Consider the following 21,074-nt stretch of genomic DNA (forward strand, 5'->3'; position numbering starts at 1 on the left):
AGTTTTGTCAGATAAGGAATTCTCAGTGGATGGGGATTTTTCCCCCCAGCACTTTGAATAGATCAGTCTACTGGCTTCTGGCCTCTGAGAAACTGCCTGATACATTTACTAAGGACTTCTTGTATGCGATGAGTCTCTTCTCTCCTGCTGCTTTCAGGATTCTCTCTTTGTCTTTGGTTTTCAACAGTTTAATTAGTGTCTTAATGTGAGTCTCTTTGGGTTTATCCTACTTCAAGTTCATTAAGCTTATTAGATTTGTAGATTCATGTATTTCATCAAATTGGGAGCCAGTATTCTTTCAAATATTCTTCCTGCCCCCTTTTTCCTCTTTTCCTTCTGAGATTCCCACAATGTGTGTATTGGGCTAGTTCATGTGTCCTACAGATCCCTTAGACACTACTAGTTTTTTCTTCTTTCTTTCTGTTCCTCAGACTTGATAATTCAAATTGTTCCATCTTTAAGTCTACTGATTCTTTCCTCTTTCTTCTGTTTGATGAAATCTGCTTTTGAACCTTCTGGTGTATTTTTCATTTTAGTTATTATATTTTCAGCTCCAGAATTCCTTTCTGGTTCCTTTGTATAATTTCTATCTCTATTGATAATCTTGTTTTCTTCATACATTGTTTTGCTATCTTTGTCTATATCTTCCTTTATTTAGCTCTTTGAGTATCCTTAAAACAGCTGTTTTAAAGACTTCATTTTGAAAGAATGGAACCCAGGCTTCATCAGGTGCATTTTCTGTCAAGTAATTTTGTTCCTTCAAATGGCCCATACTTTCTTATTTCTTTGTAAGCCTTGTGATTTTTTTGTTGAACAATGAAGATTTGAATCTTATAAAGTGGTAACTCTGGAAATCAAATTCTCCCTCTTCCCCAGGGTTTGCTGTTTTTTTCAGCTATTGTAGGCTGCTTCTGTGCTGGGATAAGCCTGAGGTAAAAGTTTAAAGTCCCCTTAGGTTTTATTCCACATTTTTCCTTGGGCATGGGTGGTAATTTTCTAAACTTCCCTCATTAGTGGTTGTTTTGGGGGGAAAAAAAAAAAGACATTCAGACAGTGGGGATGAAACAAAGGCTACCAGACTCTGTGTCTGAACCTTATTGACCAGAGGCAGTTAGCAGTCAACACAGAACTCCAATATTTGGAGGACAAGGTCCTTATTGCCTACTTTGGATCCAGCAACCCACACCAGAGGTGTGGGTTGCCATCTTCCCAAATGCCTGTCACAGGGCTGGGGCAGTGGGAGATGGCCACTACTACACCAAAGGCTGACATCAACGAATATTAACAATTTACCAGACACGCTTTCCCCTGGAAGCTTTAAGTGTTCAGATAGACTGTAGAGTTCCAAAATAGTCAATGCAGACAGTTTCTGCTGATACAGTTGTTGTCCAAGTGGTGAGACAGATTCCTGTTCCTTCCCATTCTGCCATCTTCCTGACATTACTCTCCTTAGTGTTTATTTTTTTTTTTTAACATCTTTATTGGGGTATAATTGCTTTACAATGGTGTGTTAGTTTCTGCTTTATAACAGTGGTTATTTTTTAATGTAAGTTTTTTTATTGTATTCTGACGTGTCATCATTTAAAAGTCCGCATAACTCAGTTAATCAGTTTTTCCAAATGACCAATTCATGATGTTACAAATGCATGCATAGACAAAAAGAGCCATTCAAATTGGAAGAAGTCCAATGGCTTTTAATGTAACAGAGTATGAAAAATTCACTGAGTAGAAGAAGGTCACTTATATATGGTTTAGATTCTACACTGCAACTAACTTTTAAAAAATTACCACTTGTTCAGCTTTGGTATAATATCAAAGAAGAATACCTACAATTATCTGAAAAGGCTATTAAAATACTCCTCCCTTTCTTGGATTTTATTCCTCTACAACAACAATAAAAAAACAAATTATAAGATTGAATATAGAAACATATGAGAATCCAGTTATCTCATATAAAGCAAAAACATTAAACAAATATGCAAAACTTTAAAACAATGCCACTCTATTCAGGAATTTTTTTGTTTTGAGAAATGTAATTATATTTCATAAAAATATGTCATTTATGTTAATATGTAATATGTTTATTATTATTTTAAATGAATATTTAATTGTTTTCAGTTTTACTTTTAAACTCAATTCAGTTTAATTTTTTATTTTTAAATTATATAATTCCCATAAACAAAAGCTCTATGAGGTCCTCAATAACTAAAAGGATAAAGAGGTCCTTAGACAAAAAAGTTTGAAAATTATTTCACTAAACCATATCACTTTTGATGCTTAAAATTCATTATAAACAGAATGAGCCGTGGATCTGAATTCATACCTAGATCCATCATAGAATTCTATGCTCATTGAAAATACCTTTCAAAATAAAAAAAAAGAAACCTTTTCCTGATAAACAAAAGCTAACAGAATTCATTGCCAACAGACCTGCTCAAGAAATGAAGAGCATTGTAAATGGTAAAAATGAGAATACATTTAAAATTCCTTTTTTTTCATGTTAATTGTTTTAAAAGATAATTGTCTAAAGAAAAATAATAACAAAATATAGCAGAAAGGACAGTAGGAACAGGAACTTTACTGCAGTACGGTTCTTATCCTATATGTGTAATGATATATTACTTGAAAATAGATTATATTTTAAAACGTATATTATAAACCCTAGAAGACCAGTAAAAAATAAGAGATACAACAAGAAGACAATAGTAGAGATAAAATAGAATCATTACAAAAACTAAGCTGATCCAAAAGAAAGTAGGAGAAAAGAACAAAGAACAGATGAGACAAACAGACTTTAAGACACTACCAGCACTGACATTAATGTAGATGGTCAAAGATATGACTGCTTACAGTGGGGGAGGCAGGGTATGCAGAGGGTACGGGGAGCTCTGTGTACCTCCCACTCAAGTCTGCTGTGTAGCTACAACTCCTCTAAAAGACAAGCTGGCGAACAAAATCCACCCCTCATTATTGTAACTACATACTTGCCTGTCATCTCTGAATTAAGCTCCAGAAAGGCAGGGACTGTACCTGCCTTGTTCCCTGCTACATATCAGTGCAACATTTTTCACCATTATCTACTGATCTCTAAATATACTGCTCTGATAAAAATAAATAAATAAAAGAAAAAAACTCTCAAAATGACTTAGAATACAAAATAACTATGCGTATACAATAGGTGTGCAAGAAGAACATATACACAGTTTATCTTTTAAGGAAAATATATCTAATGAGAACAAAATGTAAAAGAAACAAATTAACATCCCTGCAAAGACATACTTGGAGATTTTCAGATCATGATACACTCTCTAGCTTTTCTTTGAATGAAACTAACTAATCCTTCCCTTAACCAGTCAAAAAACACATTTTCCTAAAGTTCATTTTCCAATTAGAAAGCTGATCAGATAATTATTCTGAAAATATTTATACAAACACAAGATAGGTTAGGTTTTCACTGAGGTAAATAATACTCTTTCTTTTTTAAATTAAAAACTAAAAGACAAACCACTTACTGCTAATAACTAGCTAATCTAAATTATTTCCCCCCAAAGGAAAAATTCCAAAATATTAATGTGTTTTATTTCCATATCCTTTACGTAGTTTTGAGTAGATTGTTTAGCACATTAACTAAGAACCTACTATGCTATGAAAAATCTGGAATCTTTCCAAAGATAACTTTAATAGATCTAAATTTTTTTTTTTTTTGCGGTATGCGGTTCTGTCACTGTTGTGGCCTCTCCTGTTGTGGAGCACAGGTTCCAGACGCACAGGCTCAGCGGCCATGGCTCACAGGCCCAGCCGCTCCGCGGCATGTGGGATCTTCCCAGACTGGGGCACGAACCCGTGTCCCCTGCATCGGCAGGCGGACTCCCAACCACTGCGCCACCAGGGAAGCCCGACCTAAATATTTTTAATCGAAGAGTACACATTTGTGAAAATTACTTTAAAAGGAAAAAAAAAAAAACTGTCCTACTGAATTATTCCTTAATATACTTATTGTAAAACTGTCCTACTGAATTATTCCTTAATATACTTATTGTAAAACTGTCCCATTTATTTCCCCTTCTTTGGCTTCTTTTTACTATTTGTTGTTCTATTAATTTGCTAACACATTAATTCTTCAATGTTCCCAAATATCTAACTAGTAACTGTTTTCAACAAATTTAAAATCAAAAACAAAGCAATATTTGACAAATACGGTACCTGACAGAGGATGTTCTTGGCCCATGATCTCTGGAATCCATTACCCAACCAACATGACACTCTAGAGGGGGATTTGTACTATGTCTTGTTTTTCTCTTTCTTGGACTCTAAGGAAAAAGAAGTCAAACGTTCCAATTACCTTCAGTAGTGTGAACCTCACAAGTAAATTAAAAAAACCCTCTGATTGTAAACCAACTCAAACATTTTCATATGGTGGGTGACACATTATGAAATCATATGAAGTCACAAAACTCAAATATGTCACATACAAGTTACAAAACTTCACAAGACCCTTTGCTAGGTTTCAACACAAGGATTAAAAAAAATACAACTTAGAATGATTCCTCATTACACCTTCTGGTTGTCTTTAATTAACACTATCCTTTGTAAAGAAGTTATTCCTTAACCTGAGAAGACATCGCTATGGTAAAATACCATTTTTTAATGAATTCTTGCAGTCTAAAATATACATTATTTTTATTGTTATAGAAAGTAAAAAAGTATCATTTTGTAATGCTGAAGTATACAAACGGCAGGCTTTATATTCCTGGTATTTTGTGTACCTTTACATCAATGGCTTTGGGTTCTTTAACAACAGGATAAAATCTTGGTGTTTTGTTTGGATCTTGCAATCTAGGTGTTCGAGGTGTTTTGGGTGTCCTTGCAGGATAAATTCTAGGAGATTCTGGAACTACTGTGGGTAATGAACGGGCCATTGTTGCCGAAGACATTTCTGAAACATCAAACAACTTCTGAGCTAATTCATCAGTCAAATCTGCAAAATAAAAAGCTGTTAAAAGGATTTAGGTACTAGAAAAATATTTTACTTTGGGAACAAGGATAATTCTGAAATTCTCTACTCTCAGAGGATTTTTTCATCAGAAATATTTCAAATATATAAGAAAGAATTTTTAAAAACCACTTGTCTACACATCACCTACCCTATTAAATTTTAATTTTGCTTTATTTCTGACTTTTTTTTTAAAGAAAAATATGCTAAAGACCACTGTGTAACCTTTCCTAATCCCATTTTGCTTTTCCTCCTCAGAGATAACCAGGCTCTTAAATTTGGTATTTTTATCTATTATTGTATATATAAAATAATATCATTTTGCAGGCTTTTTCAGTCAGTATTTTGTTTGTGACAATTATTCAGGTCTATCCATATGGCTTTGGCTTATTCATTTTCACTGCAGAATATCATACTGTTATACACATATCAAAATTTATTCATTCTCCTGAAGACATCTGTGTTACTTTCAAAGTTTTGGTATAATCAATAATGCTGCAATGAACATTGTTGAACATGTATCTTTATATAGGTGTGAGCATTTCTCTAGGGTTTATAACTGAAATGGAAATGCTGAGTCAAATGGCATGTGCATCTTCTGACTTACTAAATACTGATTGTCAACCTGCTTTCTACAGTGATTTCACCAATTTATACCTCCAGCAGCAGCTTGTAAATATCCCAACACTTTAACATCCTGCTCAAGGCTGGGTTTTGTGTAAACTTTTAAATATTTTTCCACCTCATGGGATTTAAAAGGTATTTGCATTTCTTTGGTTATTAGAGAAGCTGAGCATATTTTCATATAGTCATCACTCAGTTTTCCCTTTCATGAGCTTGCCATTTATATCCTTTTGACTATTTTTCTATTGGGTTGTTTTACTTAGTTTGTGAAAATCTTAAGATAAAATACTAAGTAAGCAAGCAGATGAATCAAGTAGTACTGTCAAAAATGCAGGCTCTATTTCGATGTGGTTTTTCTTCAGACTTATCAACTTCTTTTGATTCATACAATAACCTTTTGTTCACCTGACAGATATTATTGAGTACCTACTACTATATGCCAAGTACTATTCTAGAGGCAAGTTTGTAAACTCAAAAAGTGAACTTACCACTCTAAGACCTAGTCTCTCTGTCTTGACATTTTCCCTCCTAATCCATTTTCTTTACTGTTGCCAGAATGATTATTCTGAGGAGCAAATTAGGTCATTTCACATTTCTACTTAAAAATTTTCAGCATTTCCCTGTTGTCTATAGGAGACGTATAGGTTCTTTATCATGGCATATAATACTTTCCTGATTTTGCCTCATCTATTGTCATTCTCCACTTCAATCTTGGTGCCCCAAATAGCAACCTACTTGTTGTTCCTGTTTTCTGGCTTCATATCTTTTCATACGCTTTTTCCTCTATCTAAAAGTCCCTTTCCTTCATCTTTTTACACCCAGTTAGACTCATATCCTTCCTTTAATACCCAGGATGTTACTTTCCCTGGGAATGCATAGCATTCCTTAAACATCTGCCAACAGAATTAATCAGTTCTTCTTTTGTACCACCTCTGCATTTTATCCATTTATTTTTAGATTTATTAAATTAAAATTTATTTTCTTACATATCATTCCATTAAATGCTAACAGTAAGTCTCAGTGCTTCCCTGAAAGCAAGGGCCAAAATCTAACATGTATACCAGGCTGTACAACTGTGACTAGAAAAAAGTATATCCCCACCCAATGACTGATAAACTTAACTGAATTGTGTTAATGCTGTTTTTCTGTATAGCAAAAAGATATACAATCTCAGGAGTTAAAAGTAGGAGCATACAATGAAAATTATGGTAAATCCAGTGCCCTTGTAAAAGAAATATTCAAAGATCTAGGAGCAGTAACAACCCAGTAAGTAAGCTTCCTAGCACCTAGATTATGGTCTCTAAATTCCATTTCCCACTGATCCAGTCTCCTTAAAAAAAACAAAAACAAACAAACAACAACAACAAAAAAACAGTCTGAAGCACAAAGTATTATACGAGCCTAGGAAATTTTGAGCCAGAAAGCAATGAAGTTAAAAATGAAAATATAAGCATAGTTCATGAAAACATAGCAGCAAACTTTAGGGGACATCACCAGTGAAAACAATGACTGAACTGGATTAAGCACATCAAATAAATAAACCCCAAGAGAGTTCATAATGATACTTTAAAACTTAATCATATCTCTGGGTTGCTAGGGTACCAACTCATTATTCTGAAAATAATAAATTGAATACAAAGAAATAAACAAGAATTTATCCTTCCTTTCTTGTAAAAATTGAATTCCAGAGTAAACAAAGAATTTATAAAAAAAAAATTCTTCCTTATAGAATTCTAGGTTAAGAAATACAGAAGAAATAATAGAATTGGAAGGTGAATATTTTGCAACTCTAAGGAAATAGAGGACCAGGGGAATATTCATCAGTAGCTGCTAAAAGCATTTGGTAAAAACGTTGAGGAGAGATTTCACGAGCCATGAAAGAAATAACTGATATACTGACTTAATTAAAATGAAAACCTTACGCTTTGCGAACAACACTGTCAAGAGAACAAAAAGACAAGCCACAGAATGGCAGAAAGTATTTGCAAAAGACACATCTGATAAAGGACTATTATCCAAGATATACAAAGAACTTTTAAAACTCATCAATTAAAAAAACAAAACAAAACAAAACCTGATTAGAAAATGGGCCAAAGACCTAACAGACACTTCACCAAAGAAGAAATACAAATGGCAAATAACACATGAAGATACTCCACATTAGATATCATCAGGGAATTGCAAAGTAAGACGACAATGAGATTCTACTACACACCTATCAGATTGGCCAAAATCCAGAACACTGACAACACTAATACATGCTGGTGAGAATGTGGAGTAACAGGAACTCTCATGCATTGGTGGTAGGAATGTAAAATGGTACAGCCACCTTGGAAGACAGTTTGGAAGTTTCTTACAAAACTAAACATACTCTTACCATACAATCTAGCAGTTGCCCTCCTTGGTACTTACCCAAAGGAGCTGAAAACTTATGTCCACACAAAAACCTGCTCATGGATGTTTAAAGCAGCTTTATTCATAACTGTCAAAACTTGGAAGCTACCGGAATAGCCTTCAGTAGCTGAATGGATAAATAAACTGTCACATACCCAGATGATGGAACATTATTCAGTGGTAAAAAGAAACGAGCTATCAAACCATGAAAAGACATGAAGGAACCTTAAAAGCCTATTACTAAGTGAAGGGATCCAATCTGAAAAGGCTACACACTGTGTGATTCCAACTATTCAATGTTCTGGAAAAGGAAAACTATGGAGATGATAAAAAGACCAGTTGTTTCTAGGGGTTGAGGGGAGGGAGAGATGAACAGGTGGAACACAGAGGATTTTTAGGGCTGTGAAAATACTATGTTTGATACTATAATGATGGCTACATCTCATTATACATTTATACAAACCTGTAGAATGTACGCCAGGAGTAAACGCCAATGGAACTATGGACTTTTGGTGACTACAATGTGTCAGTGTAGGCTCATCAATTGTAACAAATGTACCACTCTGATGTGGGATGTTGCTATAAAGAGGCAACATCTTTCACCAGAGGGGTGATAGCTATGCAAATTGGGATCAGGGAGTAAATGGGAAATCTCTGTACCTTCCTCTTAATTTTGCTATGAGCCTAAAACTGCTCTAGAAAAAAAGCCTTTAAAAAAAAAAAGGTAAAGGGAAACTTTATGATGAATGGATCAGACAGATAGCATCTAAACCCAATGACCAGTCATAACATCACTAAAAGTGAGCCTGAAAGACATCATATGATGCAATGGGAAGTAAACAACTCCTCCTAAGAAATAGTCTTGCTATCAGAAATATAAAAATCCTGAATATACTAACTGTTCTATATCTAAATACCAGTTCACAGGAAATAGAGGAGATAAAGGGACATATGATGTGAAGATACAATCAGATAAATCTAGATAATAAGAAATTGCATGACAAAGTAATCACTTTCTTCAACAAATCATTGGCATGGAAAAACAAGAGAAGAGGAATGATTATAGATTAAAAGTGACTTAATGGTCTTATCAATCAAATGCAACGTGTGCATCTTGCTTGGTCCTGATTCAAACAACAAATTAGAAAAAGATATATTTCAGACAATCAGGAACAACAAACATAACTGGGTAGTAGATGACATTAAGGAATTATTTCTAATTTTATGTGAAATAACGGTACCATGAAAATTTATATATATATATAAATTTGCAATATACAATGAAATATTTACAGAATAAATAATATGGTGTTTGAGATTCGATATGCAATACCAGAAACAGATGAGGAACCAGGTACAGATGAAAAAAGAATGTCAAACTATTAACAATTGTTGAAATTAGGTGAGATGGGTACATGGGGGTCCATTAGACAGCTTTCTCTGCTTTTATTTTTATCTGAACATTTCCATATTAAAAAGTTACATTTTATTTCAGTTTTATATTTATTTTATTCCAGGTTTAATTCAGTGTGAATTTTACCCACCAAGAAGAGTCCAGATATACCAATTTTGTGATGACTAAGATCTATAGAGTACTTTTGTTATCTCAAAAGAAACATTTTACAAAATTTGCATAGCATACCATATACCAATTTATATTTTGACAGGAACTTCCCTGGTGGTCCAGTGGGTAAGACTCTGCGCTCCCAAAGGAGGGGGCTCTTGTTCAGTCCCTAGTCAGGGAACTAGATCCCACATGCATGCCACAAACTAAGAAGCCTGCCTGCCACAACTAAGACCTGGCACAGCCAAAATAACTAACTAAATAAATAAATATTAAAAAAGGATAATATTTTGACAAAAAAGTATCAAAAATAGTTAACACAATTTCAAGTACATAAAATATAGTAGATATAAAAATTAAATTACTAGAAAAATAGGTAGTTAGGAAATAAGAATACATTAAAAAAAATTTTTTTTGGTTGCATTGGGTCTTAGTTGCGGCAGGTAGGCTCCTTAGTTGCGGCTCAAGGGCTCCTTAGTTGTGGCATGTGAACACTTAGTTGTGGTATGTGAACTCTTAGTTGCAGCATGAATGTGTGATCTAGTTACCAGATCAGGGATGGAGACTGGGCTCCCTGCATTGGGAGCACAAAGTCTTAACCACTGTGCCACCAGGGAAGTCCCTGAAGTTGTTCTTTATCAAATATAAGCCTGGGATGATACATGAATATCATCTAGATATTATAACTTCTTTTTATCAAAATCATGGGCCATCTCTTGTACATGAATGTTCAAAATAGCATTTTTCATAACAGCCAAAACCAAAACCAAAAAATCCAAATATCCATCAACTTCCAAATGGATAAACCAAATGAAGTATGTCCATGCTATAGAACACTACCTCACAAAAAGGAGTGAAGTACAAATATAAGCAACAACATAGATTAATCTCAAAAATATTATATTAATTGAAAGAAGCCAGACACATTGACTACATATCATATGATCCCATTTACATGAAATTTCTAGGAAGTGCAAAAACATACAGACAGAAAGCAGGTCACTGGTTACCTCAGACTGAAACTGAGTGCTGAAATTGACTGCAAATGATCGTGGGGGAACTTTTATTGTGATGGAATTTAAAAACTGAATTGTGGAACTGGTGTACAACTATACAAATTTACTGAAATTAATCAAACTATACACTTAAAGTGAGTTAATTTTATGTAAATTATACCTCAAAAAAGCTTTAAAACACAAAAGACCAGGCCATCTGCTCTTCAGGGAACCTCAATTGTGATTGACTACCATACAGTTTCTGCTAAAAGTTTATCAGAGAAGACTGATATTTCAGAGGATTAGGCTAAAGCACTGATTTTCAAAGTGTAGTCCCAACCAGTGGTACAGTATAATCAGGATAATCTGGGAACTTGTTAAAAATGCATATTCTCAGGTCTTACCTCAACTTACTAAATCAAGAAACTCTGGGTACAGAGTTCCTTGATTTAACAAGCTTTCCAGGTGAATCTGATACTTGCCAAAGTTTAAGAACCACTGGACTGAGGGGGGTGTGCTAACTATTTTGCTACTTAAGATTTTCCAAATGTTATTCGACCAAATCATTGCACACCTGCATACCTAGACCATATGAACCTTATCCACGGTCCCCATTGTCTTTATAGACAGGAATTGCCTTTATAAAAACAGAACTTGGGCTTCCCTGGTGGTGCAGTGGTTGAGAATCTGCCTGCCAATGCAGGGGACACAGGTTCGAGCCCTGGTCTGGGAAGATCCCACATGCCGCAGAGCAACTAGGCCCGTGAGCCACAACTACTGAGCCTGCGCGTCTGGAGCCCGTGCTCCACAACAAGAGAGGCCGCGATAGTGAGAGGCCCACGCACCGCTATGAAGAGTGGCCCCCGCTTGCCACAACTGGAAAAAGCCCTCACACAGAAACGAAGACACAACACAGCCATAAATAAATAAATAAATAAGAATTTCCTTTTTAAAAAAAAAAACAAAACAGAACTTAATATTATGCTGTTGGTGTTCACTGAAGGCTGATAATAAAAAATGCTACACGAGGACTGACATTCTATTTTTTTATGTAAATAAAATGTCACTGAAGCAGGACTCAGCAAATATTTTTCTGTAAATGCCAGACAGTAATTTTTTTTCACTTTTCAGGTCATAAAGTCTCTGTTAAAACTACTCAACCCTGCCATTGTAGTACAGCTATAGACTATATGTAAACGAAGGGTATGGCCAAATTAGACCATGGCAGGCCAGTTTGGGCCTATGGGTTAATAAATTTGCCAACCACTGAAACTGGATTTACACTTTGCCTGCAAAAAGTCATTATAACTATATTTCATGTATTCGATAAGGTAGAGGAAAGTATGAACACATCAAAAAGAGATACAGACAATAAAAAAAAGAATCCAATCCAACTTCTAGAGAAGAAAAATACAACAGCTGAGATTTTTCAAAAATACACCAGATGGGTTTAAAAATAGATTAGACACTGCAGAATAAAAGACTAATTAACCTGAAAGCATAGGAGTAGAAATTGCCCAAAACAAAACACAGAGGAAAAAAAAGACTGAAAAAAGACTGAAGAAAAAGAAGGCATTAGTGAGCTATGTGACTTCAAGTAGATTAATATACATGGAATCTTTAACTTTAAAGATCTTTAACTGGAATCTTAAAGGAAAGACTTAAAAGTACATTAAAAATTATTAATTTTTAAAAATTTAAACTGTTAATTTAAAATATGGCTAAAAATTTTTCCAAAGTTGATTAAAAATATGTAAACACGTAGATTAAAAAAAAAACTCAATAAGCCTGGAAGAAAATCACATCAAGACAATCACAATTAAACTTCTTCCAACAGGTGATAAGGAGAAGTAGTAAAAGCATCCAGAATCAATAACATTTATCCAATCTGAACGACAGAGCAAAAAAACAATTGGAAAAAAACTAATCAAGCCTCAGGAATCTGTGGAACAACAATATGTCCTTGAGAGGGCAGAAAATGCAGAACCAAAAAAATTTTTGAAGAAATAATAGTTTAAAACTTTCCTAGTTTGGCTAAAGGCATGAACCTACACATTCAAGAAACAGAGAGAAGCCCATCAAGGATTAATCCAGAGAAATCCATGGTCAGACACTTCACACTCTAATTGCTAAAAACTTAAGACAAATAAAAATTCTTGAAAGTAGCTAGAGAAAAAGAACTCAATACAAGCAAGGGAACAATCTGAATTACTACAAAATTTTTAAATCAGAAACTATGGAGGACAGAAAGAAGTGGCCTGACAGTTTTAAGTGCTGAAAGAAAAGAACTGTCATTCCAGAATTCTGTATCTAAGGAAACATCCTTTGGGAATGAAGGTGAAATAAACACACCATCATCAGATGAAGGAAAACTAAGGTAAATAAACCATAGTCAGCAGAATTTCTCTCAAAGAATTGCTAAAGAAAGTACCTCAAACAGAAGAAAAGGATATCAGAAAGAAACTTGGAACATCATAAATACAGGAAGAGCAAGAGAATGGTAAAAGTATAATATAGATAATAGACTATTATCCTTTTAAGTTCTTTAAAACATACTTGATAGTTAAAAGTAAAAAATATAACACTGATAGGATTTTCAATTTATTTTCAAGACTATACCACAAAGAAACTTATATATAAGTAAAATTTCTATGTTCCTATTGAAGTAGTAAAATATTGATTCTAAATAAAATGAAAAGTTAAGTGTATCTAGAGTAACCTAATCCCTAGAGGAACTACTAAAAAAATAATTACACAAAAAAGGCATATATGGCCAAACTCACCCTAGATAAATTAAAATGTAATTAAAAAAATTACATAGACAGTTTTCCCTTGAACAACATGGGGTTAAATTTTGCAGGTCAGCTTATAAACAGATTTTTTTTTCAATAAATATAGGACATGTATTTTCATTTTAAAGATCTTTAAATTAACTAAGTGTGGGAAAAGTTTGTGCTCAATTAGAGATCACAGTATGTAGAATCAAAAGAACTAGGGTTTGAGTCCTGATTCTATTCAAACTGTTTCAGCTTCTTATCCTTGGGTGAGTCATTTATCAATTCCTTGTTTTTGAGGGAGAGATAGCAGTATTTTTGACTATGTGGGGGGGTCAGCATCCATAACCCCCTAGATGTTCAAGGGTCAACTGTAACCCAAACAGGGTAGAGAAAGGGAAACAAAGAAACAAAATCTGAATCCAAACATAGCAATAATTACATTAAATGTGAACAATCTAAACACACCAATTAAAAGACAGATTTTCAGACTGAATTTAACAAAAAGACCAGTCTATATGCTGTCTATAACAAGCTCACTTCAAATATAATGAAATAAGTAGCTTAAAAGTAAAGGGATGAAAAAAGACACACCACATACCATACAAAGAGTAATCAAGAAAAAGCTGGAATGGCTATATCAAAATTAGATAAACGAGATTTCAGAGCAAATAAAATGAACAGGAATAAAGAAGGCAGTATAAACTGATATAAAGGTCAAATCCTAAGAAGACACAATAAACCTAAGGGTGTAGTACACCTAGTAAAAAGAGCTTCAAAATAAATGAAGAAAAAACTGACAGAAATTAAAGGAAAAACAGACAAATCTGCAATTACATTTGGAGACTTAAACACTTTTCTCTCACTAATAGAGCTAGTAGCCAAAAGAAAATTAGCAAGGGAATAGAACTTACAAACACAATCAACTAACTGACCCTAATAAGAATTTGTAGATATTCCACTCAAAAACAGCAGAATAGGGCTTCCCTGGTGGCACAGTGGTTGAGAGTCCGCCTGCTGATGCAGGGGACACGGGTTCGTGCCCCGGTCCGGGAAGATCCCACATGCCGCGGAGCGGCTGCGCCCGTGAGCCATGGCCACTGGGCCTGCACGTCCGGAGCCTGTGCTCCGCGACGGGAGGGGCCACAGCAGTGAGAGGCCCGCGTACCGCAAAACAAAAAACAAAAAACAATAAAACCACAGCAGAATAAATATTCTTGTCAAAGCACATGGAACATTCACTAAGACAGACAATACTGTGTGTCATAAATTAGACCTTGACAAATTTAAAGAACTGAATCATGCAAAGTATGTTCTCTGATCATAATGGAATGACACTATATATCAATAAGACCAATAACAAAAATATAATAGGAAAATTTCCAATCACTTGAAAATTAAACATGTTCAAAATGTTCATGGATCAAAGAGGAAGTTTCAAGAGGAATTAGAGAATATTTTGAAAGAATGAAAATTAAAACACAACACACCAAAATCTGTGAAATGAAGTTAAAATAGTGCTTAAAGGAAAGCATATAGGATTAAATGCTTATATTAGAAAAGTCTCAAATGACTAATGTAAACTTCCCTCTTAAAAAATAAGATATCAGGGGGACTTCCCTGGTGGTCCAGTGGGTACGACACTGCGCTCCCAGTGCAGGGAGTCCGGGTTCGATCCCTGGCCAGGGAACTATAACCTGCATGCATGCCACAGCTAAAGAGTTCGCATGCCAAACTCAGAAGTCCACATGCCCCAACTAAGAGTTCGCATGCCACAACTAAGAAGCCCACAGGCCACAACGAAGATCCGGAGTGCCACAACTAGGATCCAGTGCAGCCTAAATAAATAAATATTTTTTTAAAAAATAACATATCAGGCAAATACCCAAATATTTAGAAATTAAACAAAATGACTTCCAAATAACTGATGGGTCAAAGAAAAATACAAAGAAATTAGAAAATATTTAGAATTGAATAAAAATGAAAAAACAATACATTGAAATTTGTGAGATGCACCTAAAATAGTGCTTAAAAGGAAATTTGTAGCAATAAATTCTTATAATAGAAAAGAAGAAATTTCTCAAATAAATTATCTAAGCTTCTACCTTATGAAACCAGAAAAGGAGGAGCAAAATAAACCCAAACCAGGAGAACAAAAAAGGAAAAATAAAAATTAGAGCAGAAAATACTACTACTGGGAGAAATAATAAGGTAGATCAATGAAAACAAATCTTCTTTAGAAAATGTATCAGTGAACTTCCCTGGTGGCTCAGTGGTTAAGAATCTGCCTGCCAATGCAGGGGACACAGGTTCGAGCCCTGGTCTGGGACTATCCCACATGCTGTGGAGCAACTAAGCCCATGCACCATAACTACTGAGCCTGCGCTCTAGCGTCCGTGAGCTACAACTATGAAGCCCGCGTGCCTAGACCCCATGCACAGAAGCCACCATAATGAGAAGCCCATGCACCGCAACGAAGAGTAGCCCCTGCTCGCCGCAACTACAGCAAGCCCGCATGCAGCAACGAAGACCCAGCACAGCCAAAGATAAAAATAAATAAAATTTTAAAAACAGAAAATTTATCAAATCGATCAATTGATATAGCTCCAGCCAGATTGATCAGGGAAAAAAAGAAAGGTAGCACAAATTACAAATACCAGGAGTGAAAGAAGAGTTACTGAGATACCTTGTTTTATTGTGCTTTGCTTTATTGCAATTCGAAGACATTGCATTTTTGTTTTTGTTTTTACAAAGAGAAAGGTGTTTTGTTGTTGTTGTTGTTTTTTGGCCATGTGGCATGTGAGATCTTAGTTCCCTGACCAGGGATCAAAACTGTGCTCCCTGCAATGGAAGCATGGAATCCTAACCACTAGATCGCCAGGGAATTCCCTACAGATTAAAGGTTTATGGCAACTTTACATCCAGCAAATCTACTGGTGCCACTTTCCAACAGCATTTGCTCATTCATGTCTCTGTGTCACATTTTGGTAATTATCACAATATTTCAAACTTCTCCATTATTATATTTGTTACAGTAATCTGTGACCAGTTATCTTTGATGCTACTATTGTAATTATTTCGGGGGTACCATGAACAAAACCCATATAAGACAGTAAACAATTGAAAATGGGTATATTCTGACTGCTCCATCAACCAACTGTTCCCTCATCTCTTTCCCTCTCCCTGGGGCTCCCTATTCCCAGAGACACAAAAATATTGAAATTAGGCCAATTAATAATCCACAAAGGCTTCTAAGTGTTCAAGTGAAAGGAAGAGTCATGCGTTTCTCACTTTAAATCAAAAGCTAGAAATGATTAAGCTTAGTGAGCAAGGCACATATATACAATGGAATATTACTCAGCCATAAAAAGAAACAAAATTGAGCTATTTGTAATGAGGTGGATGGACCTAGAGTCTGTCATACAGAGTGAAGTAAGTCAGAAAGAGAAAGACAAATACCATATGCTAACACATATATATGGAATTTAAGAAAAAAAATGTCATGAAGAACCTAGGGGTAAGACAGGAATAAAGACACAGACCTACTAGAGAATGGACTTGAGGATATAGGGAGAGGGAAGGGTAAGCTGTGACAAAGTGAGAGAGTGGCATGGACATATATACACTACCAAATGTAAAATAGGTAGCTAGTGGGAAGCAGCCGCATAGCACAGGGAGATCAGCTCGGTGCTTTGTGACCACCTAGAGGGGTGGGATAGGGAGGGTAGGAGGGAGGGAGACAGAAGAGGGAAGAGATATGGGAACATATGTATATGTATAGCTGATTCACTTTGTTATAAAGCAGAAACTAACACACCATTGTAAAGCAATTATACTCCAATAAAGATATTAGAAAAAAACAAAACAAAAAAAACATGGAAATAAGGCAAAAAAAAAAGGCAAGTAAACTAGAATAGACATTTTTTTAAAAAAAGAAAAAAGGTGGAGGACATATACTGATTTTAAGATTATAGTTATCAAGTTGTGCTAGTGGCAAAGGGATAAACATAGAGACAAGATGAACAGAATATAGAGTCCAAAATCTATACACATATAGTAATTGGTTTTTGTCAAAGATCAAAAGGCAGTTCAATGGAGAAAGAATAAACTTTCCAACAAATGGTGCTGAAATCACTGGATATCCATATCCATACTTATATCATATACCAAAAAGAAAAAAAAGAAAAAAAAAACCAATTAACTCAAAATTGAATAGAAACCTGAATTATGTAAAAGCTAAAACTATAAAGCCTCTAACAGAAAATCTTTGTGGCCAATAGCTCCTGTTACATATACGTAAATGCCACATAAGAAGTTAAAACCTACTTGTATAAAATTAGACAACCAGGGGACTTCCCTGGTGATCCAGTGGTTAAGAATCCGTTTTGCAATGCAGGGGACCCAGGTTTGATCCCTGGTTGGGCAGCTAAGATCCCACATGCTGCGGGACAACTAAGCCTATGTGCCGCAACTACTGAGCCCACATACCACAACTAGGGAGCCCACGTGCTACAACTACAGAGCCCATGTGCTCTGGATCCTGCGCACCACAACTAGAGAGCCAGAGCACTGGAACTAATGAGCGTGTGCACTCTGTAGCCCACGCGCCATAACAAGAGAGAAAGCTGGCACACCGCAACAAGAAGCCCGCGCACTGCAATGAAAGATCCCACGTGCCGCAACTAAGACCCAACACAGCTGATAAATAAATAAACAAACAAGCAAACAAATAAATAAAATTAGACAACTGACTACCTGGCTACAAGTCTCCCTCTAAATGTCAGGTCCAGACTGGTTTTCAGGCTTATTCTCCTGAATTCCTCAGGGAATGAGATCTATTTTATCTATTAAAGTTTGGGCTGTCACTCATCCTACTTCTAATTGGGTCTGTTGCACGAAAATGGAAGACCAAGGGATTGAGATCTTAATCAGACAAGACTCAGATCCAGGACTTGGAACAGCGGAATATTTCCAACTCGGTGTCCATTCCCCAAATCAAGGCAGGACTACACCCCATTTCAGGAGGAAGTAGCTAGAGTGGTTGTCACCTCATTCCCTGAAAAATTTGAGGAAGGTTGAAACAGGAGTGGGGATTGAAATCGAGTCCCCTGAAACCAAGTTCCTCTGCCAAGTTTATGATTAAGCTCTCTGTCCAAAATGTTATTCCCTTTCTTGTCCAACACGCTTTCTCAAGATTGAAGAGTAGCAAACAAAAGGGGGGACTGAAATTGGGCAGAACCCTATGGGGCCCTCCCAGGTACAAATTCTTTGTGTCCCCCATTTCTTGTATATAGGAAATAGGCTTCATTCAGCCTCCTAGACCCTCCCACAGTTCCAAAGGACAGATTCAAGCAGCTGCTAATCAAGTGAGGGAATGCAGAAACAAAGGAGGAGCATCAAGAAACAATAGTGCAGAATGGGGCAAGGTCCTGGTTTCTCCTTAAAGAATATACATAACAATATATCAGGACTTTCCTGGTGGTGCAGTGGTTAAGAATCTGCCTGCAAATGCAGGGGACACGGGTCCAAGCCCTGGTCTGGGAAGATCCCGTGTGCCGAGGAGCAACTAAGCCCCTGAGCCACAACAACTGAGCCTGCACTCTAGAGCCTGCGAGCCACAACTACTGAGCCCACGTGCCTAGAACCCGTGCTCCACAACAGGAGAAGCCACCACAATGAGAAGCCTGCGCACCGCAAAGAAGAGTAGCCCCCGCTCGCCACAACTAGAGAAAGCCCACATGCAGCAACGAAGACCCAGCACAGCCAAAAATAAAAACTAAATAAATAAATAAAGTGTGTATTTCAGTGTAAGCACACTTTAAAAAACAAAACAAAACAATATATTGTTGAGTTCTTCTACAGGAACTAAGGTCCCACCCAGGTGGAAGACGGTAACTTCAGGCTCAGCACAAGAGTCCTAGAACACTGCCCTGTTACCTCACCACCAACCGGTCAGAAGAAAGTCCCAAACCCAGCAGCCCTCACCCCAAATTCTGCCTATAAAAACTTTTCCCTGAAAACCATAAGGAAGTTTGGGCTTTTGAGCACAAGCCACCGTTCTCCTTGCATGGCCCTGCAATAAACCTTTCTCTGCTCAAAAAAAAAAAAAGAAAAAGAAAATCTTTGGATTTTGGATTAAGCAGAGATTTCTTACCTAGACACCAAAAGCATAATCCACAAAAAAATTTTAAATTGCACATCATTAAAAATAAGAAGTTCACATCAGTATCCCGCAAGCCATGCAGCATGGAAAAAAAAAAAAGTTCTACTCTTCAAAAGGCACTCTTTTTTTAATTTTTGGCCATGCCACGTGGCTTGCAGGATCTCAGTTTCCCAACCAGGGACTGAACCCAGGCAATGGCAGTGAAAGCACGGTATCCTAACTACGAGACCACCAGGGAACTCCCAAAAGGTCCTCTTAAGAAAATGAAAAGATAATCTCTAGATTGGGAGAAGATATGTGCAAATTACATATGTAATAAAGACTTGAACCAGAATAAATAGCTCTCAAAGGTCAGTAAGAAAACTCAAAAAAAGTCAAAATATTTGAGCAGTCACTTCACCAAAGATATATTGATGGCAAATAACCACATGAAAAGATGCTCAGCATGTTTAGTCACAATGAGATACTAATACATACCTATTAGAATGGCAAATTTTTTTTAAAACTTACGATACTAAGTGCTCGTGAGGACGTGGAGCTACTGGAATCCTCATACATTGCTGACGGGAATGCAAAATGACACAGCCACTTTGGAAAACCATTAGAAAGTTTCTTATAAAGTTAAACATACACTTACCACATGACCCAGCAATCCCACTAAGTATTTACCCAAGTGAAATGAAGACTTATAGTCTCATCTAAACCTATAAGCAAATATTTATAGCATCTTTATTCATAATCACCAAAACTAAAAACAACCCACACGTTCTTCAACTAATGCTTACATCCATGTAACAGAATATTACTTACCAGTAAAAAGGAACAAATAACACACAAAAATATGGATGAATCTCAAATGCATTATACTAAGTGAAAGAAGTCAGACTCAAAGGGCTACACTCTATACAATCCCATTCATATGATATTCTGGTAAAGGCAAAACTATAGGAGTAGAAAATAGAAAAGAGGCTGCCAAAGGCTAGGCATGAGGTTGACTACAAACAAGCATGGGAGAATTTGTGGGGAGTAATGGAACTGTGCTATAATTTGAGTAGGCGGTAGTTACATGAGTGCATCTGTCAAAATTCCCAAAACTGTATATCCAACAAGTGTGAAATTTACTGAATATAAATTATACTTTATTTTTTTTAAAGAAAATAAAGAAAGAAGATAACTCTGGATCCTTGTAAGGTGGAATGAAAGGAAAGAGACAGATTAGGAGTTATTATAATTAACCAGTGGTAAAATGATGGTGGCTTTTGCCAGGGTGATAGAAGTAGAGAAGGTAAGAAGTAGTTAGGTTCTGAATATATTTTAAAGGGCAATTGATATAAAGGAATAAGAAGGAATAAGAAATAGAAGTTGAAAAAGAAAGGGATCAAAGACAACATCAAGATTTTTTTTTACCCATACAACTAGAAAGATGCAGTTAACATTTATAGAGATGTAGAAGTCTGGGAGGAGAAGTCCTTGGAAAGGTGTGGTAATTCAGACTTTGGATTTTGAACATACAAAGTTTGACATGTTTATAAAATATCCAAGTGAAACTGTTGACTACACAGTTGGT

The 21,074-nt window shown here is 35.8% G+C and overlaps 1 protein-coding gene across 9 annotated transcripts in view; it reads right to left on the bottom strand.

Annotated features, from left to right (window-relative positions):
* LARP1B (La ribonucleoprotein 1B) overlaps positions 1 to 21,074 on the bottom strand; it is a 128,204-nt gene that overhangs the window by 24,989 nt on the left and 82,141 nt on the right. For 7 of the 9 annotated variants that reach the window (XR_014326181.1, XM_082838619.1, XM_082838617.1 and 4 more), the window contains 2 exons: positions 4,767 to 4,993; positions 4,204 to 4,310 (listed from right to left, as the gene is read on the bottom strand). Coding sequence is in view for 8 of the 9 variants with exons in the window: in XM_082838619.1 (XP_082694745.1) it covers positions 4,204 to 4,310; positions 4,767 to 4,993 (334 nt within the window). In the remaining variant the exon portion in view is untranslated. The remainder of the gene's footprint in view (positions 1 to 4,203; positions 4,311 to 4,766; positions 4,994 to 21,074) is intronic. The other 2 variants (XM_082838621.1, XM_082838624.1) reach the window with 1 other exon arrangement.

This window comes from Leucopleurus acutus (assembly GCF_964270905.1).
Source record: "Leucopleurus acutus genome assembly, chromosome: 4".
Classification (NCBI taxonomy): Eukaryota; Metazoa; Chordata; class Mammalia; order Artiodactyla; family Delphinidae; genus Leucopleurus; species Leucopleurus acutus.